Source organism: Ictalurus punctatus, chromosome 16 (assembly GCF_001660625.3).
Source record: "Ictalurus punctatus breed USDA103 chromosome 16, Coco_2.0, whole genome shotgun sequence".
Classification (NCBI taxonomy): domain Eukaryota; kingdom Metazoa; phylum Chordata; class Actinopteri; order Siluriformes; family Ictaluridae; genus Ictalurus; species Ictalurus punctatus.
The window spans coordinates 25065382-25091629 of record NC_030431.2 but is presented as its reverse complement, the minus strand read 5'-3'; the positions used below and the strand labels follow the sequence as shown (position 1 = coordinate 25091629).

The following is a 26248-nucleotide window of genomic DNA, read 5'->3' as shown; positions in this document are numbered from 1 at the left end:
TGTGTGTGTGTGTGGCCGTCTCTGTCCTTAGAAGGCCTAATGAGCTGTTACTGGATTTTTTAATTGAATCATCTGGAATGAAGGTAGAACTCCTCGGTAAACACACACACACACACACACACACACACACACACACACAGTACTATCCTTGTGAGGACCTTCCCATTGATTTAATTATTAATGCAGCTAATTAAGGCTATGCTTCTTCCAAATCTAACTAAACCACAAACCCCATGAAACCCTTCGGCTTTTTTTATTTTATTTTATTTTATTTTTTAAAGATAAGCTGAAGACCAAAACCGTCTGATATTCCGGTCCTTGTGGGGACAGTTGGTCCCACCAAGATGACACACACAAACACACACACCAACCAACAACTATTAATCATTTACTTTTAATGTATAAACTCATCGCACAGAAATATCCCATGTGACCATGTCGATAAAATCATTGTACAAAGCTGTAACAACATCTGGTTGGGTTTAAACAGCTGGAGATATCGCCGTTCTGTACAGTAACTGCCCTCGTTATTTACTGATGAGCCCAGGAGTTTAAAAGAGAAGTAAGAAAAGAAAAAAAAAGAAAAATAACCTTGTCTAGTCTAGAAAAATACTCTAAAATCTGGATAGACAGCACGTAGTCGTCGATCGGTTATATAAACATTTACATGTCAGGATATTTACATTGCATGGTGGTAAAGGAATGTAAAAAAATAAAAAGAAAATCATCATAATCACATGAACAGTAGTGTACAAAAATATCATAATAGCAAAATAGAGCACGTGCGACAAACGTGCGTCTTTCCTTCACACTTTGGTCAGAGTCGAGTAAAGAATAAAGCGGCGGTTGTAGGTTTAGATGTGGAAGTTGATTATTATTATTATTATTATTATTATTATTATTAATATTATTATTACAACACCACACCGTGAAGTGTTTTATTCCTCTTATATGACAGCAACTTCCCTCCCAGTGATTGCACGCTTTGCCTGTTAAAGAGCTATACATCATACTTATTATCCATTTATACCTGTAGAACAGCGTATTTCCTGTTGTCGCTTACGTTACAGCAGTTGTAAACTCCCCTGTCCTGAAAACCTACAAGCTCTTACAAGCCACCGACGCTGGAGACTCCTTCCGTGAACGTCTCCGACGCAGAAACCTTTTATGCGCAGCATCGATTCCTGTGGATGAAGCATTTCCATAGAAACGATAACTCTTTTCTGTATACAGAAAACGAACCAACGCCTTCTGACCAATCAGGACGGAGAATTCAACAGCGCCGTGGCGTGAAACGCATCCCGATCTGGCTTCCCGTGATGGGTTTTGATGCTTTGCGTAGCCGATAGCACGGGTGTCGGATCTTATCCGGGAAGGGCCGGTGTGGGTGCGGGTTTTCATGCCAGTCGAGCAGGAGCCACACCCGATTCCGCCCGTTTAAATCGGCTGATCTTGAGCTTCCGGTAGACTCGGGTGTGGCCCCCGCTCGGTCGGAATGAAAACCCGCAGCCACGCCGGAGCTTTCCGGATAAGATCCGACACCGTTGCTCTATAGCCTACAACGACGTCGTTGCGAAACGGCTTAAAACGCCGAGAAACACACATTTTAAATGCGTTCGATTATCCGTGACTAATTTTGAGTGTCTGCTAGAAGACAATGCCGGATGGAAATGTGGCACTCCATTACCTCTCCTGATTAAGCGTAAATGTCGATCGCGGTTAGTCTGAGGCGAGCGTGCATCTCGTGTGCCTAACTGTCTGTAAAAGAAACGGAATAAAACACTGCTACGCTGAAGGTAAAGCAGGTAATGAAACTCCTTTTACACATCATTTCACGATTCGAAGGTGAATTATTCAATTATTAATTAATCCGGTTAATCAGGCGGCGGGATTAAGGCCTACCGATTTCGGAAGCAGGCGCGGCGTTCGCGCTCAGCGTAGCGTGGTGGATAGAAAAGTTTCTTGGATGCATTTATTTTGGTTTGTGTCACGCCTGAATAAGAGGAAACTAAAATAACTACCGAATAAAAAGCAGATGAAAAGCATCGTATTCACAGAATCGTAATGCGTTAAAGCGGCAGGAAGTCTCTGACTGACATTTCAGCAGGGAGCTGTTTGAGCTAGCGTGCTAAGTGACCGCGTCGTGCTAGCGTCAGACGTTTTTTCTTCTTCTTTTTCTCTACACGATGCTGTATTTTCCACGTCCCGATTCGGAAGATTGTCTAGCGTCTGTTCGAGCCGATTACCGGGGTCACGTGAGTAACGCAAGGAGGTGAGGAGCCCTGCAAACAATTAGCGATGAGTTGCTTTTAGCGCCACCGAGAGATACGCGCGCTGATTATAGCGTCGTCAGACAAACGGATCAGGGTAAAGGGTCACACTGTGAAAGCTGACAGGAAGTCGTGTTTCTCCGGCTGTCGGATGAGTGAAGGAAGGAAGGAAGAAAAAGGACCGACGGATGTGAATGGAAAGCTAATTAGCCTAGATGTCTAAACTGTTAACGTAGCCTACGTAGCATGGAGATTTTTCCCGCGGTATCATCATTACAAATGATTTTCTCAATTATTATTTATTTATTCGTCCGTTTGTTCTCTTCTGTTTATCTCCTTTCTTTTCCTCCTCCGGTCTTTAACAGTTCGAAAAACGAGGTCCGTGCGAGGTTTTTTTTTTTTTTTAAATAAAAAAAACAGGATAAAATAACGACTAGGCCGGAGACGTCCATCATTCCGTCTCTGATTGTCTTCGTAACCGCGCGAGCTGCAATTATGACAAAAAATTGAAACTGTCAGGTTGTTTTATTTTTACTCTTTGACTCTCTCTCTCTCTTTTTTTTTTTTTTTTTTTCCAGTGACAGAAGCTTTCAAGTAAGATTACCGTGTGTGAAATCCTACAATGTGTAATTATACTTAATCCTCTCTTTCACCAAACCCTGAAAGCCAAATGACTCTGTTTCAGCGACTCTCCGAGGCGCGTCAGCGTTTCCCGAATCGCTCCGCGGTTTCGTTCGTTTTTTTTTTTTCAGCTTTCGGCGCCGATGAGCGGAAATGTTTGGATCTGGAATCTCGGAAAACGCCGCACGATGTGGTGCGTTACAGTCTGCGATAACTCCGCAATGTTAGTCTAAATTGGAAATTGTCGACGTTTTTGTACCTTTTAAGTCGTACGGTCCCGTCTCTCTCCAGGCTTCTTTCTCACGACGTTAAAACGGAATAATCTCGCGATCGGTGTGGCGACTTTAATGACCGTTTCAATGGAGATATTGATGCTCTCGGTGTGAATCTGTACGCTGAGACCGTGTCCGCAGAGTTTAAAGGAGTTTAGTGTGTGTGTGTGTGTGTGTGTGTGTGTGATCCCCTGTGAACTGAGCTGACATTTAACGAGTTATTCAACATCCTGTGTTTTTATAAAAGAGTTATATCTGGCAAACTGTGTGCTTTGACTGACTTTTATATGAAAAAAATGAATAATAATAGTAATAAATTGCACGCTGGGCCTCATTTATCAATCTTTGCTTTCATAGGTCAAGTAAATACTGGAATTAAATACCAGAAATAAATATTCCCAATAGATTTACAAAATTACAGAGAACCACACTGATGTTTTTCGGACTCGTGCGTTTGCCGACAACCACCAATCATCTGTAAACTACAGAGCGTCTTCGTGACAGATCTACATTCGGCCACGCCTACAAAACTCCATAAAAGGCAACCCTCATAGGGAGTGACTAAGACGGTGGACGAGCGCCTCTTAAGCATGGTATGCTCCAAATCTTCTAAATCCAGTAATGCAGCTCAGCCACTGCAGCTACCACAGACACACAATAACTCCTCCTCTTTTTTTTCTTCTGCTTTTATTTAAATTAAACGGCTAGTATTTATGAATAGATGTTTTCTGTTCTAGAAGTCAAGGAATTGAGGTCCATCCATCTTCTATATCGCTTGTCCTACTGGGTCGTGGGGAAATCTGGAGCCTATCCCAGGGGACAAGGCGGGGTACACCCTGGACAGAGTGCCAATCTATCGCAGGGTACGATCACATACACACTCACACACCCGTTCCTACACTACGGACACTTTGGACACGCCGATCCGCCTATCATGAATGTCTTTGGACCGGGGGAGGAAACCGGAGAACCCGGAGGAAACCCCCGCAGCACGGGGAGAACACGCGAACTCCGCCCAGAGAGGGCAGGGTTAGGGTTAGAGCGAACGTGCTAACCGCTAAGCTACCAGGAACTGAGTGTGTGTAATGGAAATAAATAAGTGAGGTCAGAGTAATCCATATTATAAAATCGAAGCAACTCATCAACGGTTATATGTTTTGAAGCTGATCAATCGAGGTTCCCATTACCGACTCTCCTTAAGTGATATAAATGTACACAAATACGACTGGATTTTCATGAAACGACATTTCGTGTCTAAATCCCCCTGCAAATAACTGACAAATAAATCCATTCATAAATGAGGATAAAGTGTCTGGAAGTAAATGTGAAAAATATATCGAATATACTGACTGTAAAAGTGTAATAAACGGTTAACAGTCTGATCTCGGTTGTCGTTTTTCGCTGTAATCCTTCACGTAAGTTTCCGTTTTGTTTTGAAAAAGAGAACTCTGCCTTCCATCGAGCCATTTTCACAGTATATAATGGATCACCTCTTACGCCCTCAGAGCACCGATCGCAGTTTGCGTCCTCTCATGTTATTCCCAAAGGCAAGGAGTGCAAAAAGAAAGCTTTCACGTTAGAACTTTTACTCACAACTGACCAGGCTTTTAATCCCACTGCTCGGTCTCCGAGCGCGGATCGATATCCTAGTCCGCGGCTGACCGCCGTGCGGAAAGTTTGCTTCGAACTGCATCCGAAGCACTCGAAAATACCCGAATCTGACCACATGGACTGGCAACCTTCCTCGATTTAGACCTGTTCCATCCTTGGCATAAACTTTTTCTTTTTTTTACGTTCTCTTTCATTTCGCAGGTACAGGAAGTGTGAATCGCAGTGCCGAAAGAGCGCGGCAGTTTATTTGGAGCAGGTATCTCGAGTCACTTTGCTCCTCGGTGTGATCTCAGACGAGTGATGAAACGAGGGATTCATTTCCTTCATCCTTTGAGACCGGTGAGTGCAACCAATCGGAGTCGCTCTCCTCGATCCCACGGGGAAATTATCCCGAATTCAAATGTCACTGGAGATGTCATGACAGCTGGATTTGTCCGGGAAAGTATCGGGCTGTCTTCGTTTGCATAATTTCGCCCGACAGGCGTTTAAAGTCGCGTAGAGCGGAACGGAAAGCGGAAGCGGTGAGGGAACTTCGAACACGGGACGTGAGAAACAGGTCCCGCGTCTTTGTTGGTTTCTCATCGACGTTATGGAGTCTCTCGTGTTTCGAGGTCCACCATGTTTGGTCCAGAGGATCCTGTTTTACACAGAAAGAGAAATGAACGTTGCAGTGTGTTAGATTACAGTATCTAATATGCATTGGGGTTCGCTCTGGGTAATATTCAATATTGAAGTGTTTAAATATTAAATAGAGCTATTCCATCTAAGAATGTAATATGCGAAGTTATCATTCGGCTTAATCACGTGTCCAGTACAATATTACTTTTGGTATCGAACGATACTTTTGGTATTTTTCTTATTTGTTATATGCATAGACAAACACACACACGGCCGGACACACACTTATTAGACGGTGTACGTGACTCTACATTCACACTAGCAAGCAACAAGCATCACTAGTCTGGATGTGCGCTTGCATATTTTTATTTCCGACGGGAGACTGTAAACGTACAGCCTACAGCTTGATTTCCGTGTTACGTGCACAACTTCATACTAGCTTCGTTTTCAGATTAGATTAGATTAGATTAGATTAGTTTAGCAAAGCAAGCCAACTGTCCTAGCTATGTACACTCGCCGGAAACCCAAACAAATCTCTGCTACGTGTTTCCATGCTTTCTTTTTCAACATACCGCCCCTGCAGTATATACAGTTAATGAGAGCGGGTAATTTTTCAGTTAGTAAACGGAAAGTAATTGCAGATAGGAGCTAAGGTTTTGAGTGGGGAACTGAAGAAAGCCATAGGATTGGTCGTGGTGAAATCGCGGCTTCGTATCACAGAAATTGAATGACGGCCTGGCACTCCGTAGCTTGCTAATGTAGCGTGTACATACTGGAGGTGTCCTTACCGTCAAGACTCAGAATAACACCGCTTCAGCAGCAGGATTAGGGTCAGAGTAGGACATGGAGCCGTGCTGAATTTCCCGCTCCAGGAGAGACTCTTCACAGCTGGGGGGCAAAATGCTAACCGAGCGGTACAGACCTGCAAACACACGTTAATTAATTTAATAAATCGACTCATTTTAATTTATTTCTTCATTTTCATATGATACATTTGCATGTGATTCATTTTCATGTGATTCATTTTCATGTGATTCATATTCATGTGATTCATATTCATGTGATTCATTTACCTGTGATACATTTGCATGTGATTCGTTTTCATGTGATTCGTTTACATGTGATTCATTTACCTGTGAGCCATTTTCGTGTGATTCATTTTCGTGTGATTCATTTACATGCGATTCATTTACTGATTTGCTTCTCTTTAAATCCAGTTTTAGACTGTGATAAAATGTGATTAGATTTAATAAATCAACTGTTGAATTCTCAGTTCTGATTGGTTATAAGGTGGTGATTAATTAACACAGCGACTTGTATGGCGGATGCGCGACAGAAACGGATTTAAATACGCGTGGAATCGTGGATATGGTGACGTTTTCTACAAGGAGGTGTTTATTTAAGCTTTACGGAGGGAGTCTCCGGTGTCAGCGTTTTTTAACGGTCAAAGGTAAAGCTGTAATGTTAAGTTTTCCGACATTTTCAGGACAGAAGAGTTCACGCTTTGTGGTTTTTCTGTGGTGTTTTTTCTCTAGGATGCGCTGTTTCTATGAAAATAATCGACTTCAGGGTAGTAACATGGACTCCCGCCGCAAATGTGTGACTCCTTACATAAAACGGGACTCAAACAGAACGGTTTTTTCAACTGTAAGAACATTTAGGAGAACATTTTAAATGTGTCTGGTTCAACAAATTTCCCCCACCTCTCTTGTCCTGCTTTAAGGACAACCTGCTGTCGTTCGCCACACTCCTCCGTCTTCCCTTGCTCAGGATCTCCCCCTGCAGGCATACTGTGCTCATTGAAGTTTTGAGGTCATTAGAGTTCACGGAGTCGTAGTGAGAGTCCCACTCGTAGTTCTCATCGACGGAATCTCTCCTGGAGCTGGAGATATAGTTTTAAAGATATTTCTTTTGCTGTTTTCATTCCAGCACACACACCGTATAGGCAAAACTATAAACGCCCATGTCGGAATATATCTGTAAAATGGCACAGAAGAACCAGCTAGCAAGTGGGACTTTATGAGAAATTTGGGTGTGTTTAAAAAGAAACTCTGCAAATGGACGACAAAGCGATTTTGTAGGATTCCATCACAATACTGAAGGACCCCTGAGATGCAGTATGCTGTTTTTCTTTTATTTAATAGTCTTGATTCAATTAGCTGGTTCAATAACACCTCGCCCCCCTAGGAAAACACTAGCCTAGATATAAATAAAATAATAATGGGCAAAGGAATTGGAGATTGAAGCAGGTGTTTCTCACCATTTATGTAGCGAGCGCTGGCCAGCCTCGTCTCTATCGCTCTCCTCGGGGATCTCTAGGGAGCTGTTTAGAGGTGGGCTAAAAGACAGAGACTGCCTGCTGCTCGGCTGATCCATACTTCCTCTGCCACTGCTATGGCTGGCATAGCTCCGGCAACTTCCCTCGGGTTCTGGGGAATAGCAATGCATCGGAGGCCAGTGGGAACCCTCTAGAGGCACGGAAGGCGGACTGTGGCGCTGGCCGTCTTGATCAGCAGTAGAGGCACCATTAGAGGCCTGCTGACGATAGGAGTCTCGAAGCTGATTTTCTGAAGGTGCACACGGTTCAGTTTCTTGACTCTGGGTCACCTGGTTCTCCTCTCCACTTGGACAAGGAGACAGGGAGGAATTTCGCGCCATGCTTAGGGAGTCAATCCAGGCGTCAGGGGGCAGGAATTGCTCACTGTACTTTTTATCATCCAAACTAGGGGCACTTTTGTGGTGATTTATATCTTGGGAATCCCCACTAAGACCATTCTGGGAAGCCGGTCTTTGTCGATGTTTTGAGGGAAGGGTTCTGCTTGACCCACTACTCATCCTCTCGGAGTCTCTTCTCAAGCCTCTCTGAACGGTTTTGTACCCTGATTGTCTTTCTGTCTCCATCTGCAGCTGATATAGACTGGGTCTGTGAGAATCCATGGACCTTGGCATGGACCTCGTTAAGCGAGTATGAGCCTGTATCTCTGGCTCATCCACACACATCTCCACATAATCAGTTGCACAGCCAGCCCGTCCTCTGCTTTTCTCCACATTTCCTCCTTGCTGTGCCTCTCCCAGGTGACTCATTCTTGGGAAAACATGCTGTTGACTGCGACTGTAGGCTACAGGATTCTTCAGGCTGCCCTCCACACTATAATGAGATCTTTCCAGTGTTGAGTCTAAAGGTTTATTATCAAAATTGACAGGGGCACCTTCAGTCATGGTTCGCCTTCGCCGCTGATCTTTAACACGTGATCTTTGGTGCTCCCCTCGCTCTAGACTTTTAGACCTTCTGTGGTTTGACATTTGGTTTAAATGAGAGTTCTTCAGGCACTCAAACGTACTTTCATGGCAATTCTGTGCTTTTACCAGATTACTGGGAGACATTATATATCCAGCCTCCCACGGAATACAAGAGGAAGCTCTTACTCTTGGAATAATAGTGTTACTGGATAGACACTGCTCTCTGTTGGACAGTTGTGTAACATGCAAGGATCCTGGTCCTCTGCTTTTCCAGGCTGTTTCATCATTCTCTGCAATTCCTCTCTTGCACTCCACTCGGAGTGACCCACCTCTCTTGACTTCAAAGTTCCGATCCAGAGTGTACTTACGCAACTCTCGCTCCAGCTCCTCTCTCTCCTGGGCCAGCCTAAGACACCGGCTAAGATTGCCTTGTTCTCTTTCATGCTCCATTTGTAGAACAAGCGTGCTGGCTGTGGAGTGAGTGTCGCCACGCTTTAGCGTCGGACAGTTGTCCGACGGTGGGTAGAGAACCGAACCGCTGATCTCAGAGGACAAACTTGATCTATTTGAGATCTCCTGTCCAAGAGACACAGAGTAGCAGCCATATCTGGGCAACGTTTGCGCTCTGCCCGAAGGAGAAATGTCCAATCCACAAGACGGCATGTCCACGGACAGGACGAAAGGAGGATGCCTTCTTTCACTCCTGTACGAGCGCAAAGATTGTGATTTACGAAGTTTGGCATCACCAGGTCGCTCAGATGAACGTGAAAAGCCTTGCCTCGACATTTCATGCCTGGATGGAGAGGTATAGAACGTGCCAAACTCTTCATAAGGCTCAAGCATGAATCGGCCATCTGGCCCACGGTGAATGAGCTCCACGGTGGAGGCACGATGGAGGTGAATCTGAGGTACTGATCCCTGGGAAGGGGTCTGGGTACACGGGAGCTGGTGCTGTTTCTGGTCAGGACAGTCGTTGCGATTGGATTTGTCCGAAGAGTGGTCTGAAGACGAGGAGGAACTGGAGAGCGGGCGAAGAGGGAGGAGCTTCTGTTTTAATACACTGTCAGGGCTGTCAGGGTCTGACTCAGCTCTGAAGGAGATACAAGATGTGAAGAATGAGCAGTAATAACAGAAGTCACACACACACTGCTAGATTTTACTTCACATCAACGAACCAATAATGCTAATAAAAACCTTCCATCCATTTCCTGAGACAGAAGGTAAAAGTAACGCATCCATCTTCATTAACAGGAAGTAAATGATAACAGACCGATCAAATACACTTACTTCCTAGACGGAGCAGCGGGGTGACCTGAAATAAGCAAACGACACGGTGAATTGAAATCTGAGGGAAGAATTACTTCATATTCTGTTCTAAACAAGAACGTTTTATTGAGCTGGGAAAGACACAGTCTATAAAACACTCATTGTGTTTTTGTGGTTTAAAAAAAAAAAGCGACGTGTAGTTTCTTTACCCCGCATCATCTTCCTGTGTCGCCGGTTTCTTTTACGGCCAATTAAACACACCGTGACTAAAATGACCAGAAGCAAAAGGCACAGGACGCCCATCCCAATCATGACTCCAGCCCAGAGTGGCTGAGGCTCTGTCCCAGGTAGGTGTGAACTTGGAGGGTTCGTGTCCATGACTGCAAAATAAAAAGTTGTTTTTCTGTTTAATTCCATCACACCGCTCAAAAACAGAACAATGGATGATTTATGAGAATAATCCAAACAGATATGGGCCTAAATTGAATAACCAGAGCAGTTGGAAGGAAAGTGGAGCGAGGCTTAGGCACTGACCCAGAGTGGAGACGTTGATCGAGTGACTCGGCGTGCTCAGCTGTTCTCCACGGCGAGACAGGAGTCTTAGCTCGTAGTTGCAGTTCTGCAGAATGTCACAAAGTGAAGAGAAAAAACGACAAAGGCAAGGCACCGGAATGACATTTATTGAAACATCACAGAATGGAAATATCACATCGCACTACTGAGTCCTGATTTCAAACCGCTCCATTCTCAGACTGTAATTGTGGCTTTAAAGGTGCGGTTTGTAACGTTTAAAGCAGCCCTGATGTCAAATTTGGCATTTCAGACCTGTCTGTTACACGAGAGGAGAACTGTGTTATATCAGATATTCATGTTTTCATTTGAAAGTTCATCCTTTCCAAGAAAACAATGTCATTTTTGATGACTCATCCTGTACTAGTCTTGTGTTTGTCCAGTGATATGCTGTCTAAAATGTACAAGCCCCACCCCCAGGGGCGTGTCTTGCTCTACAGAAGCAGCTCATTAACAGTAAACGTGCTCTGTTCCGTCAGTGTGTTTTCGACCGTGCGTCTTTCCTTTTCCAGCCATCACTCGGTGAAGTGGGTGGAGTTTGTATATTTGGAAGAAGGTGGAGACGTGACTTTACGGAGGTCTTTGACCATCGCGGGGCTGTTTGATGCCCGAATGTCGCTACCTCAGACTGACGGAGAACGCAATTCCGTCTTTATACGCCGTCTCCGGTACGTGGAGTCACGTGGGCCGGGAATCGAACCGCCGACCCTACGATCAGTGGACGACCCGCTCGACCACCTGATCCACAGCCGCCCCGTATTTAGGTAGCTCTCTAAGTAAGCGCGTTTAGATATATACTTGAATGGAACTATCAAATCACAGCTCTCCAACCATTTTGAGGGGACTTTAAATGTGTTTCTAGCTCTATATGAATCATTTAACCTTCAAAATACCTTCAAAGCCACGACATGTAACCGAATGCCGAAATCGCTGCGCGACAGATTTTGAGATTTTAGCATTTGCATTTCCGCTCACAGCGTACCCGAGGACTACAAGACAAACAAAAGTACCAAACAATACCTTCTGCAATCCCTGAACAAGCATTTCACTCTTATTCGCACTGATGTCCTCATCCAACGTCGACCACTCCCCGTCCTCAAGACGTGACTGGAGGACAAAACTGTCGATAGGTAGCTGCCGAGTCGATGGAACCGCCCAGCGTAGATAAACACCCTCGGAACTCTGGTTGAAGGATAGCGGCGTGGGCGGTTCCAGCTTGGACGATGCAGGGAGCGCATCTGGATAGGAAGCCAAAAAAAATATAAATAAATCACAAGTCGTGCAGATGGATCGGGACAGAGAGAAAGGAGATCTAGAGCTGGTTAATAGAGGTAATAAAAGCTGGTTCTGACCCATGGTTCGGGCAGAGGTGATGTCACTGAATGGGCCGCTGCCCAGCTTGTTGTGAGGCATCACGCTGAACTGGTACTCGGTGGATGGAAGGAGGTCACCGACCAACACGCTGGAGCTGGAGGACGGACCGGGAGCCGAGCGCCACTCCTGCTGCTCCTCAACGGCACACACGCACTTCGACCTGAATGAGAACAAGCGCAATTATTACAGATATATCAGAAGTGGACTGAGGGGCGTGTCCATGAAGTAGGTCTCAGGATTCACATATCCGATATAGACTAACGGAAAGCGTTTGTGGTCTAAACACTACTCAGAACCTCGTCTGTGCACAAGCCTACTTCTGCTCAGGATAAACCTGGCAACCTTGAAGGTGCAGGTAATTTGCTGCGCCAAGCCGCATAACACCCGTCTCTGAATATGTATAACTTTCGCCGTGTAAATATCGACAGGACTTTTGGACTCGATTCGACAACTCCGAATACGGCCCTGTGCGACCAAAATCCGTTTTAATGTCGATAAAGACAAAGACAAGACAGCCCCCTGCATGTGACGCTTAACACGGCGGCCGGATTACCCGAGCCCCGCCCAGTCGAGAAACGAACACAAAAATGAACGGCCTCAGATTCTTACACGGGTGCGTGCACGGATATACGACGCTCAAATGCAACAGCTGGAGGAACCTAAAAAGAAAAAAAAAATTGCTGTTTTTGTGCTTTTTGAGCCGTATAGAAGAAATAAAGTCGGTCACATAGGATGTACTCGTGTAACTCAGCCTAGTTACAGTTTGTTATCCTTTTTTTCCTGTTAAATAGAATATCCTTTGTAGTAGTTCTCGTTTCTGATTGTGGAACACTAGTAGTAGCCATTACATAAGGAATGAACCACTCCGTGTCATGCAGAAACAGGAAAATAATCAGTGACGGGATGGTGTGATGAAGAGGCGTGACTCTTAACAGCCCCGAGGTTTATTTTCCAGTTTTCTACCAACATTAACACATTTTCATGCGTTAAAATATATATATATATATATATATTATTGTTATGTTTACTGTTCTCGTCTGCATTATAGTAGCTACAGACTTATAGTCGCTCCCTCACCAGCTTCTCTTTTTCTTTCTCTCTCTCTCGATGTCCTGAAGACGTCTTTTACCAGCTTGACCAATCAGAGTCCAGAATTCCAGAATATTAAGATATTATAAAGTACCGTTATACTACCAGTATTGTGGTGTTTAACCTGTTATTGGTATGGAGGCAGCATGAACGCAGAGACACACACACGCGCGCACGCACACGCGCACGCACGCACGCGCGCACGCACACGCGCACGTGCGGAAATGATAATGAACTTCTAGACACTAACCAGACGGTGAAAGTTTGTGTATATCCTCCATCAAATCCAGGCACCCAGGACACATTGGCCTGGTTTACTCCGACTTCAACGGACATGGAGGACACGGCGTGGGGACTCGTACCTGACACACACACACACACACACACACACACACACACAGAGAAAGAACATGAAACAGCGCAGAGACAAGAAGAAGAAAAAAAAAATCTCAATTCTGCCTGTGTGTGTGTTGGGGGGGGGATTGGGGGGATCGTGGTGTTGATCCTCACCGAGCACTGTGACGGTGGTGGCGGCGGTGATGGTGGCGACTCGGTTCGTCACACTGCACTCCCACTCCCCATAATGCTCTTTACTCAGAGACTGAAGGAGCAGAGAACCGTTCCCTGTTATAGAGTACAGAGGGCGAGAGACAGAGGGACTGAGCTGGAGAGAGAGAGAGAGAGAGAGAGAGAGAGAGAGAGAGAGAGAGAGAGAGAGAAAGAGAGCGTGCAAGCAAGATGATGAGATGGGTAGATAGAGAGCAAGGTGAAGGGAAAAAAAAGTCCGAGGGAGAAAGAGTAGTGTGAGACAAAGGACATGAGACGGAGAGGAAGAGTGTGACAGAAAGAGGAAGAGGGAGAGAGACAGGTGATGGCAAGTAAGGACGAGAGAGAGAGAGAGAGAGAGAGAGAAGAAAAAAAACGAAGAGGATAATATGAGGTTATTATGCGATTAACTGATTACTGATTACGTAAAAGCTGGCGGCAAACGAATAAGGAATAAAACACTCGGTGTCACGCGGTGACGGGAAAATAATCAGTGACGGGGTGGAGTGATGAAGAGAAACACACGAAACACAGCCAGGTTTCAGCTTTACCTCTGTTACTAACCACTGACACTGGAGACTCCTTCCTTCTTTCCTAAAATTGTCATTCCCTCCTTCTTTCTTTTTTTCCCAAACATGTCGGGGAAAAAAAACCCTTTACGTCTCTTACAAAGCACCGATACTGGAGACTCCTTCTTTCTTTCCTTCTTTTTCTTTCTTTCTTCCAAACTCCTTCATCCTTCAAATGTCGGGGGGGGGGACGGGACTTTACGTCTTTACCTCCGACTGTTACAAAGCACTGACACTGGAGACTCCTTCCTTCTTTCCTAATATTGTCATTCCCTCCTTCTTTCTTTCTTTCTTTCTTCTTTCTTTTTTTCCCCCCAAACTCCTTTATCTTTAAAATGTCTTTACCTCTGACTGTTACACTGGAGACTCCTTCCGTGAATGTTAAATAAACCTCTCCTTACAGAAAACATGCCGTTCGAGTCCCTGTGAACGGGCTTGTTACTATAGAAACGTATAAGAACGTACAAGAACGGGCGCGTTGGCGCGAAACGGCTGCGCGACCGTCAAAGCTGCTGTTTTAGAAAATTAACCGACACCTCCTGACCAATCAGGATTGAGAACGGAACATCGCTGAGCACCCTGTATAAGCTGGACGTCCTGGTTACCTTGGTCCACGTGACTTTCGGCGGAGGATCTCCGTGCGCCTGGCAGGGAATAATCAGCGTCCTCCCCGCCTCCGCCCTGTACTCCTTACGCGGCGCGAGCGTGATAGACGGAGGATCCTGAAAGAGTTCGGCACATTACAGCACTGCATGACTTCCTGTATTCGTTTCTATCTATTCGTTTCCTGTTACGAGAGTCTGACCTGCAGGATGACGGTGGCGCTCTCGGATCGGCCCATCGTCCCGTAGCTGTTATACGGAGTGCAGGTGTAGACGCCGAGCGCGTCGTCGTTAGCCGTGGTGATAACGATGGAACCGTCTGCCGTCTGGATCCATCCTGGGTACTGAATGAAGTGAGAACAGGAACGTGATATTTTATTTACTAATACACGGACCACATTTAAAGCTGATTGGTGTCGTACCCGTCACAGTCTCGTCCCTTCCTGTCCGCGTCCCGGCTCTAACGTGTCCCATTTCCTGTTTTAGTCCAGGCTCAGCTCTTTATTATTGTTTTTAATTATCGCTTCCTTTCCTAAATGTATTCCCTTCCGCCTTCAAACTTCCGTTTCCGTTCACTATACGCGTCTATTTAAATCCTATTTAAATCAAATATTAAAAAGTAAATAGAGATTGTCCGTGAGTTTAAAAAAAAAAAAAGGCTAAAACAGTACGCCTGGAGGAATAATAATAATAATAATAATAATAATAATAATAATAATAATAATAAATCTTTCAATGTCCAAAAGTTTTAACATTCAAGTCTAAAAATGTGTAATGCTGAAGACAAAAAGGAATAATTATTTTTTTAAAAATAATTGAACCACAACGCGTAAACTCCTCTCTCCTGACGATGTCGTTACTTTACGTCTGACTGTTACAAAGCCCTGACACTGGAGACTCCTTCCTGGAGATACATGGTACTTAAATGCTTTTCCTTTGTTAAATACGTTTATTTTTTAGATCACGTGGCGCGTCCAACAAGCTGTTCCTAGTTGTTTCAGAATAAGGATAACGCATTAGAACGAGCGCACCGATATGAGCGTATAGGTCGTTTCCGTGTGCTGTGTGTTTTATAAACAGGAAGCGTCTCTTACAGCGTCGAGGTCCAGCGCTTTTCCGTTTTTGGTCCAGTCCACTCGAAGCAGCGGCGGTTCGGAAAGCAGCGGGCAGGAGATCACTCCTCTCATTCCTGTAGGGAGGAAGATCCACTCGGGCATCTGGGTCACCTGCGCAGGGTCTGTTACAGGAGGAGGGGTTAACTCGGTCAACACGGCGGGATGGACGGGTTTTAGCTTCTTTTTTTTTTTTAACATTGTTAATGGAGTTTAATTATTTTATTCGATTTGTTTTGGCTTCTGGATTCACAAATAAGGTTTAAAAAAAAACTCCAGATAAGTGTCCATTAGAGGAAAAGGCATTTTTGGAAGTAGAACCTGGTGATTGTTGGTTCTTCACATATTTTGGTACCAAAAACAACCATTTTTCACAATAAAAGCCCCTATACATTTGCTCTGGATGAGAGCGTCTGCCAAATGCCGTGAATGTAAATAAACATTTATTTATGTGATATCTTCTCGAAAGTGAAATTCAGGATTACACTTCTTCCCCCCCCCACAGCATAATGAAGAGCATAATTTAACCTCAATACCTTAATATCTAAAACTGTATTCCAAAACTTTTATTTTAAAACATATGCAAATATTTGAAATGCGCCCCATTTGTCACCTAAATAATAAATTTGCATTATCTTAAATTATAATCGATCATATAGTCATCATATAATCGATATTATCAATAAAATATATATATACGTTTTTGGTCAAATTTCATTTTTGAATTTATAAAATGTTATTATTTATGTATATTTTATTACACACACACATTCACAGACTCATATACATACGTTGCACTGTAAGCGTGGCCGAGGCAGTGGGCGAAGTCAGAAGGCCGTTCGTAGGCATGCAGGTGTATTTCCCAGAATCCCCCGGGATTAAACCGGATATGAGCAGCGTGCCATCGACCATCACTTTCACACGAGACTTCAGAGATCTGACGGACCACACAAAGACAAAATGATCAGGATGAAAGCGTGGCACTAAAATGTCTCACCGACGCTGAAGCTGGTGTTTTGGTGTAAATCTGGTGTAAGACCCACTCTATGTGGTAGACGTTCTCTCCTTCTTTCATCCACACGTAGGTCATGTTGGGAGGATCGGCCTCGGCCTGGCACCGCAGCAAGGCGTTATGGGACATGTTAAGGACGGTGTCCGTCGGGGGAATCAGGATGACGGGAGGACCTGCGATGAGGAGATGAGGAAAGGTCATTTTAATAACGGATATACACACTCGGGGTTGTGCTGTGGAAGAAAATAAAACGAGATCATTTTAGCTAGTTGACCGGCGTTAACGATGATTTGTGATTTGCAGACATTTCTTAAAACTCCACCATCTCACCACTAGATGGCAGTATCTGCTTGTCCAACCTCACTGCCATTCAGATTACAACACAATAAGTGTATCAGGGAAAGTAGTTCAAAAAGTCGCTAGAAATTACCAGATGACATCACTGATTGATTAATTTGCATATCCAAATGTGTTACGTGAAGAAGCAGGATTTTCTAAAGATTCTTTGACTATAATCAAGGTTTATCAGAATAGAAAATAATAGATCATGAAGAATAATATATAGAATATATATATAGAAAAGACAAACAACAGTCATTAATGATTGGACACTGGAAATAACGGTGATCAGTGACTGGACGCTGGGAATAATGGCGATCAGTGATTGGACGTTGGGAATAATGGCGATCAGTGATTGGACGTTGGGAATAATGATGATCAGTGATTGGACGTTGCGAATAATGCTGATCAGTGATTGGGCGTTGGGAATAATGGTCATCAGTGATTGGACGTTGGGAATAATGGTGATCAGTGACTGGCCGTTGGGAATAATGGTCATCAGTGATTGGACGTTGGGAATAATGGTGATCAGTGACTGGCCGTTGGGAATAATGGTCATCAGTGATTGGACGTTGGGAATAATGATGATCAGTGACTGGCCGTTGGGAATAATGGTCATCAGTGATTGGACGTTGGGAATAATGATGATCAGTGATTGGACGTTGGGAATAATGATGATCAGTGATTGGACATTGCGAATAATGCTGATCAGTGATTGGGCGTTGGGAATAATGGTCAACAGTGATTGGACATTGGGAATAATGGTGATCAGTGATTGGACACTGTGAATAATGATGATTAGGGATTGGTCACACAAGCGCAACTCTAGTGGTGAGCCAAGTGAATCTGTTCTCTCAACATGTGAGCTAGAGAGCTGTATAAGTTCACAACTTGTTCTAGACAACTGAAGGTCTAATAGAGGGGGAGGCATAGTATAGGAGCTGACCTATGACCCTGAGCTGCATGGTGTGAATCTCATTTCCCTCGCTGTTAGAGGCTTGGCACTGGTAACCTCCTGCTGCCTCTCTGCTTACAGAAGAGAAAGTCAGACTCCCATTCAGGACCTTTAGAGAGAGCGAGCGAGAGAGCGAGAGAGAGGGGTCAGGATGATGGGAGGGGACAACAGGAAGGGAGGAGAACATACATGGAAACTTTGGTGGAGAGGAAAATGAAAACCAATGATGCAAGTCACAAATGTCACGATGCTATTAATGTACACAATCACAAGCATTTGACATGTTTCTTGTGTAAAGGTTCTTTGGATGGTTAACACTTTCTCGCTTTTCATCTTCTGGGCTGAGAAAAAGAACTTCTCTGGGCTTTATTCTAGGAAATAATGTAATGTTTAGACTTGATGAGAAACAACGGCAGATTTAAAGGGCAGCTGTCCGAGATTCCCAAGACGTCTGAAAACACCGTCATTTTATACAGACGTTCTTGTGTATTTAGATCTTTCTTGACTGACCGCTACTGCTTTGTTAGCATTAAAGGAAAGTATTCCGCCATTATGGCGTCCAGCAAGGTTCTCTGTTAGGCCCGTTATTATTCTCCCTCTATATACAGCTGCACGTGTGATTCAGAAACATAACGTCGGCTTTCGCTTCCTTGCTAATGATACGCGATCCATACGCGGCCGTTCAGGCAGATTCCGCAGCACAGCTACACAAGATGGACGACAAAAAAAGTAGTACATCAATTCAAGTTTTTCTCCACCATGTTAAAACTCATAGATACATCTCACCATCACATCGCTGGTCTGGGTCATTAGAACTCTGTCTTTATACCACTCGATGGTGGGAGATGGGTTGCCGTGGGCAACACACTTGAAGGTGATTGGTCTGCCGAAGAAGGCTTCGTTGATTGAGGGCGGAGTTTCGCTGAACACAGGCGGGGCTGAAAGTACAAATAAACCAGTAAATACTTTGAGAAATTTATAAATAACGACTCAGGACAATAAATCCTCTTCCTCATCATCGTCATCACAAAAAGATCAAATCGAGATTACGTCCTCGCTGCAGACAGAAAGAACCAGGAGGTGGAGCTAGACCTGATCCGGCTCCACCTATAACCTTAAACCCCTAACCTAGCCTTTTGGGTCTGTGCCAAGGGTCTCATAATCCGTCCCTGACTCTACCCCCTGGACTTTTTATGAGACGTTACTAAGAGAAATAAAGCTCGGAAGGAAGTTAGCTTGCTAGTTTCGCTAATCTACAGAATCCGAAAGCAAAGCTAATATGAAGCCTAGCACTTAACACGTAAATCAAACTTAAATATGTTTTAAACACTCATGCACGTAAATCGCACAGTGGGCTGCAGAATCTTTTTTTAAATGCTGTACAGGCCACGCCCACAAGCGACAACAGTAGCGGCCTCTACATGTCCGCAAGAGACAACCTACGGTACAAGCGACGCGGGTTTCTAGTCAGTTCTGTTTTCTTTCTTTTTTCTTTTCAGCGATATTTCATCTGGATATTAAGGAAACTAATACACAAATTATAGATTGGAAGTAAATCACTCACTAAACAAGTTCCAGAAACAATTTCACGTCAGTTGTTGTCCTTAATGCCCTAATACCATTAACGTGAATGCTAGTCAACAGCATTTTGTGAGTATGCTAATTCCATGCTAAAAAACTCGACCCTGTTACTTATTTAAGAGCAAAACGCAGCCTCTCAGGAAAGAAACTGCACTAGAGAGAGAGAGAGAGAGAGAGAGAGAGAGAGAGAGAGAGAGAGAGATTGTTTCCTTAGATTTATTAGATTCAGTGTTGAAATATGATAAACTATAAGGAATTATAATGGCCAAATCTCACCACGATCACCGAATCACTACTACTGCTGCTAATGAAGCTGTTATTCACAGACATCAGCCTGCAGGTCGGTGTTTCCTCTGAGAATTAGACGCTAGATGTTACACACACACACGTATTCTCTCTCCGTGTATTACGCAATTTCCCCCGTGGGCTCAATAGCATAATAGACTTCTCGTCTCCAAACTTGTGCACCTGAGGTTAAAGTAAAGCCCTCAGGCGTCTGAGCTCTCCTCAGCTTAGACAGCTTCTGAAAACACGCCAGTTTTCCAGTCTGGTGATCACGTTTAGAGTTTATATAACTCGGAGACGTCCTTCACGTGTGTCATGCTTTGTGATTTCGAGAGACTTTTAGAGCTTTTTTTTTTCCCCCCCTGAAGAGTGCATGTGTAAGGACGTGAATTAAAGGCACACACTACGACTACGTTTACCCGGACGGCGGTAATCTAACTATCGACCTTATTCCGAATAAGACGAAATTCTGATGAAGGTGTTTACATGAGTCGCTTTTAGAATATTCCTTTCATGTTCCCGTGTTACGTGTTATAGAACACAGAGCGATTAACGGCACACGTCATTACGTCCCCGCGCAACGCCGTACGACGTCCCTTCCAGAATTTCACGTATCGACGTACAGTTGGTCTTCGTTATGGTCCCGTATACAGTTTTGGGTGTTTCATGTTTAATTTTACGGACGCTTCGAGTGCAGTTAATTATTTGTCGCGCCGTACGTGCAAACAGACGACTGCTTGAAGCCGTGGGCTGCGTCTCAAACCGCGTACTTACCTACCGTATAGTAGCCGAGATACATGTATTTCTCCTACTATATACCGTAGTAGGTAAGTACGCGGTTTGGGACGCGGCCGTGCTCTCTCGTTCGCCGTCAAACGGTCGAGCGCTGCCGTGGGCGATCGCGTCCCGTCGCACAATGCGGTGAAAACTCGCACGACGACTAAGGCGCGTACGTGTCTGCAACGCACTCCGATAATGCGACCAAAACAGGAAATACTCCACACGTCTTAATTCCGTTCGTGTTTACTCCGAGTGCGACTTTAATCGGATTAAGGTCTGTTTACATGCTCGTCTCTTAATCAGAGCATCGTCTCAATCGGGTTAACATCTCCATGTGTTCATATGTAATCTCGTACGTAATAAACCTATGATTTATCCGAGGCGCTCCACGAATCGTCATCACCGTACGGAACAGAGGTCCGAACGCAGGCTTTTCAGATAAACAAACCGGATTAACCCGTGCTCGGAAATCCGGAAAAACAAGCGCTCAGAATGGAGCATTTTTTTTTTTTTTTTAAGCGTGATGAGATTGCACAATACAGCGGGGAAACTAACGCGTCACCACTGTCGCACGGCGGCACGTAGACAGGACGAACGAGTTGAGCGATCCGGCGCTCGTTTACTATCTGCGTATCTTACAGGTGCACAGGAGGAATAAATACCCACGTGTGTGTGTGTGTGTGTGTGATAACAAAAGCATCGTGCTACTAACACAACGCTATTGTGTGTGTTTTTCCGCTCACCTGTGACCGAGAGCAGCATCCAGCTGCCGTTACGCGTCTCCTCCGAGGATTTGTCCAGCAGAAGGATGCGACACTCGTACCAGCCCTCATCCTCCAGGACGAGATCCATCACCCTCAGAGCCGTCCCCTCGGAAAGAGACACCCGGCCTGGAAAAGGTCAAAGGACGACTGTTACAGCGGATCTCTTTCCACGCCCTCTGAGAGAAGTACGTTCTATCGAGCACACAGGAGGTTCTGGGGGCGTGTAAACATTTTATGTAGAACCGATAGGAGAACTTTCAGAGAACCTTAAACTGCTTTTAAATTTCTCATACGTTCAAAAGGAAAAAGTTGAAACTTCCCCTTATAGCCAATATAGGAAGTCAGGAAGAAGGCGGGAAGGAAGAAGGGATGAAGTGAGTGATGGAACGAAAGAGAGGGGGGGGGGGTATAAGGGGAACAAAGAAAGGAAAGAAAATTATTTAGGGGAAGAAGAGGGAACGGATCGGGAAGCAAGGAAGGAAAATAAGAGATTTTTTTTTTTTTTTTTTTTTTTTTAAAGGTAAGACAACAGAATAAAGGAAAGGAAGTATAGAAGGAAGGAAGGAAGGAAGGAAGGAAGGGGATTGATTCACGGTAAGGAAAGGAATGAAGGAAGGAGAGAGGGAAAGGGAGGAACAGAACGTTTCGAACGAAGGGAGGAAGGGATCGATCATTTAGGAAAATAAGAGATGAAGGGATGAAGGGATGAGAAAAACAGTTAAGGAAAGGAACGAAGGCAGACGAGAAGGAAAGGACGGGAAATGCGGTGATATTGAGAAAGAAGGAGGGATGGAAGAAGGAAAGAAGCAGAGGCTGGAACGAAGGAAGGGAATTCACTTCGGGAAAGAACGGAGGGGGGGGGGGGGAGGAAGGAACGAGGAAGGGAAGTACGGGAAATAATTTAGGGAAAGAAGATGAAAGGATGGATAGAAGGACAAAAGGAAAGAAGGAAGAAAAGAAAGATAAGAAAGAGAACTGAACGGGAAAGAGGGAAGGAGGTACAGAATGGAGGGAAAATAATCTTTAGAAAGAAGGGAGGAAGGAAGAAGGAATGAAGCGAAGGATGGAATGAAGGAAGGGAACTCATTTAGGGAAAGAAGGGAGGAACGAGGAACGGAAGTATGGAGGAAAGGAAGGGAAATAATTTAGGGAAAGGATGGAAGGAAGGAAAAAAAGGTTAAGATGGGAAAAGAAGGGACACAAGAATGATAAGACAAAGAAGAGAAGAGAAAAAGGGAAGGACGTACAGAAGGGGATTCCGTGACGGAAGGAAGGAAGAAGAGAAGAAGAGAAAGGATAAAAAAAGTCATGTAGGAAAAGGAGGAAGGAGAAAATGAAGAAAGAAGTAACGATCTGTTCTGGGTGTGTGTGAGTGACGTCGGCGGCGGACCGAAGCTCCTGCAGAACCACACACACCCCGCCCGGTCGGCCGGATTCAGCATCGGCGCTGCATTGCGTGCGGTTTATTTTTGGCCGAATTCTTCCTTTGAAGATGAGATGAAGGGGTGTGTTGGAGAAAGGGATGAGGGTGCAGTGTGTTATGTTAGTTGAGGCAGGTGAGGCGGGTGAGGTGGGTGAGGCGGGTGAGGCAGTGTGCTGCAAATTACTCAGGTACATTATATCAAATACATTCCCTACCATCCGCACGGGTTTATGACTCAGCACATAAAAGCACCGCAATAAAGCACATTTCAAAACACACACACACACACACACACACACACACACACACACACACACTTCTGCAGGCTCTGAAATTCAATCACGCAGTTGCCAGGTGACTACACCCTGGAGTGGCTGTGCTCACTGTCTCTCTCTCTCTCCCTCTCTCTCTCTCTCTCTCTCTCACGCTCTCTCTCGCTGTCTCTCTCTCTATCTCTCACTCCCCCTACTCTCACACTCTCCCTCCCTCTCTCTCCCTCGCTCTCTCTCACGCTCTCTCCCTCTCTCTCTCTCTCTCTCACTCCCCCTACTCTCACACTCTCTCTCCCTCGCTCTCTCTCACGCTCTCTCTCTCTCTCTCTCCCTCTCTCTCTCTCTCTCTCACTCCCCCTACTCTCACACTCTCTCTCCCTCGCTCTCTCTCACGCTCTCTCTCTCTCTCTCTCCCTCTCTCTCTCTCTCTCACTCCCCCTACTCTCACACTCTCCCTCCCTCGCTCTCTCTCACGCTCTCTCTCTCTCACTCCCCCTACTCTCACACTCTCTCTCCCTCCCTCTCTCCCTCTCTCTCACTGTCTCTCTCTCTCTCTCTCTCGCTCTCTCTCTCACGCTCTCTCTCGCTGTCTCTCTCTCTATCTCTCACTCCCCCTACTCTCACACTCTCTCTCCCTCGCTCTCTCTCACGCTCTCTCTCTCTCTCTCTCTTGCTGTCTCTCTCTCTCTCGCTCTCTCTCTATCTCACTCCCCCTACTCTCACACTCTCTCTCCCTCTCCCTCCCTCTCTCTCTCTCTCTCTCGCTGTCTCTCTCCTATTTCTTTCATTGAAAGCAACTTTTCAATGCCTCTTTTATTCTCTCGGCCTTTAAACGGGTGGAAATTGAAGAGAAAGGTTTTCTTCTCTGGAAGCTCTGGGTGCGGGTTGTGGTGTTCTGATTGGTCAGAAGGTGTTGATTCGTTCTCGATCACAGCAGCGCAGACAGAAATGTATATTAAAGCGCTCATCCTAATACGCTATTGTTTCTATAGCAACCGCTCCTGTAAGGAGATATTTGTTGAACATTTAGGGAAGGAGTCTCCAGTGTCAGAGTTTCGGAACAGTCAAAGGTGAATGTGTGACTTTTCAGAGATTTCCGACATCATCAGGACAGAGGGGTTTACACGTTGCTGGGGTTTTTCCTGGAAGGAAGGAATCTGATAAAAAGGAAAGAAAGAAAGAATTTTGAAAAAAAGATGAGAAGGCAAAGGAAGAAGAAGAACACAAACAAACAAATAAAGAAATTAAACACAAAACATGAAAGAAAGAAAGAATTCTGTAATAGACAGAAAGAAAGAAAGAAAGAAAGAAAGAAAGAAAGAAAGAATTCTGTAATAGACAGAAAGAAAGAAAGAAAGAAAGAAAGAAAGAATTCTGTAATAGACAGGAAGAAAGAAAGAAAGAAAGAAAGAAAGAAAGAAAGAAAGAGAAAGAAAGAAAGAAAGAAAGAAAGGAGTTCTGTAATAGTAATAAGGAAAGAAAGAATTCTGTAATAGACAGAAAGAAAGAAAGAAAGAAAGAAAGAAAGAAAGAAAGAGTTCTGTAATAGACAGGAAGAAAGAAAGAAAGAAAGAAAGAAAGAAAGAAAGAAAGAAAGAAAGAAAGAAAGAAAGAAAGGAGTTCTGTAATAGTAATAAGGAAAGAAAGAATTCTGTAATAGACAGAAAGAAAGAAAGAAAGAAAGAGTTCTGTAATAGACAGGAAGAAAGAAAGAAAGAAAGAAAGAAAGAAAGAAAGAAAGGAGTTCTGTAATAGTAAAAAGGAAAGAAAGAAAGAAAGAAAGAAAGAAAGAAAGAATTCTGTAATAGACAGGAAGAAAGAAAGAAAGAAAGAAAGAAAGAAAGAAAGAAAGAAAGGAGTTCTGTAATAGTAATAAGGAAAGAAAGAATTCTGTAATAGACAGAAAGAAAGAAAGAAAGAAAGAAAGAAAGAGTTCTGTAATAGACAGGAAGAAAGAAAGAAAGAAAGAAAGAAAGAAAGAAAGAAAGAAAGAAAGAAAGAAAGAAAGGAGTTCTGTAATAGTAATAAGGAAAGGAAGAATTCTGTAATAGACGGAAGATGAAAGAAAGAACGGAGGGAATGATGACAGGAAGAAGGGAAAGCATTAACTGTAACAGGAAATGGATAAACAGTACGGTGTTCTTTGATGGACAGAACTAACGATGGTAAACTGCTGTGAGAGAAGAGGAATAAAACCCGTGTGCTGTAGGGAAATAATCAGCACTGAGGACGGAGCAGAATGTTTGTGTGTTTGTTTGTGTGTTTGTGTGTTTGTTTGTTTGTTTGTTTGTTTGTGTTGATCCGTTTCCTTTCCTGTGCGTTTTTGTCCTGCGCGTGGTGAAGAAGTGAATCACGACGGCGTCTCGGTGTTAAAGCTGTGACTCGTGCGTGCCGTGCCGAACTGAGTCACATGCCATGATGTTTTCTTTATGCTAGGTGCTGATGCTAATCATTAACGCGCTCCCCTGAGGACCGGAAGGCACCGTGGAGTCCACGCTGCGACAACAGGAGCGGCGCCGAGCTCCAGCACACGCCTGTTTACTCCACTTCACCCGTCTACAGCGCCGGGTAAAAGCACCCGCAGCTGAGAGGTTACAGCACAGCACAGATCACACTCTGTATAAACACACACACACACACACACACACACACACTCGGACTCGGACGGTGATCCGGAGTTAAACACCAGTGCAAGCCGTGGTCGAGATTTGAATGTAGTTGCCATGGAGACAAGGACTGAAATCACATGAGCGAGGTAGTGACTTCAGAGCAGGATTACTCATCTTCCAACTGCAGTGAGGACAGGACGTGTGTGTGTGTGTGTGTGTGTGTGTGTGTGTGTGTGTGTGTGTGTGTGTGTGTGAGAGAGAGAGAGAGAGAGAGAGAGAGAGAGAGAGAGAGAGAAATATTAAAGAGGTAAAGAGAATGGAGAGAATGGAAACAGAAATATAAAGACTGGTGCAAAAAATGGAAAGGAAAAAAGAAAGGGAAAGGGATTCTGTGACAGAAAGAAAGAAAGAAAGAAAGAAAGAAAGCAGCATCAACGAAAGGTAAAGAAGGAAAAAAAGAAACCAAAA

The 26248-nt window shown here is 44.5% G+C and overlaps 1 protein-coding gene across 2 annotated transcripts in view; it reads right to left on the bottom strand.

The window, feature by feature from the left end:
* Positions 1–378: 378 nt before the first annotated feature.
* Positions 379–26248, bottom strand: part of igsf9a (immunoglobulin superfamily, member 9a) — a 47023-nt gene continuing 21153 nt past the window's right edge. For both annotated transcript variants that reach the window (XM_017489614.3, XM_017489613.3), the window contains exons 4-22: positions 21456–21602; positions 18853–19004; positions 18058–18175; positions 16804–16945; positions 16552–16697; positions 15743–15885; positions 14852–14992; positions 14652–14768; positions 13442–13595; positions 13182–13293; positions 11821–12002; positions 11489–11706; positions 10433–10517; positions 10108–10278; positions 9920–9944; positions 7653–9722; positions 7096–7274; positions 6181–6314; positions 379–5411 (exon numbers count right to left, since the gene is read on the bottom strand). In XM_017489614.3, coding sequence (XP_017345103.2) covers positions 6190–6314; positions 7096–7274; positions 7653–9722; positions 9920–9944; positions 10108–10278; positions 10433–10517; positions 11489–11706; positions 11821–12002; positions 13182–13293; positions 13442–13595; positions 14652–14768; positions 14852–14992; positions 15743–15885; positions 16552–16697; positions 16804–16945; positions 18058–18175; positions 18853–19004; positions 21456–21602 — 4427 coding nt within the window. In that variant the 3' untranslated portion in view covers positions 379–5411; positions 6181–6189. The remainder of the gene's footprint in view (positions 5412–6180; positions 6315–7095; positions 7275–7652; positions 9723–9919; positions 9945–10107; positions 10279–10432; positions 10518–11488; positions 11707–11820; positions 12003–13181; positions 13294–13441; positions 13596–14651; positions 14769–14851; positions 14993–15742; positions 15886–16551; positions 16698–16803; positions 16946–18057; positions 18176–18852; positions 19005–21455; positions 21603–26248) is intronic.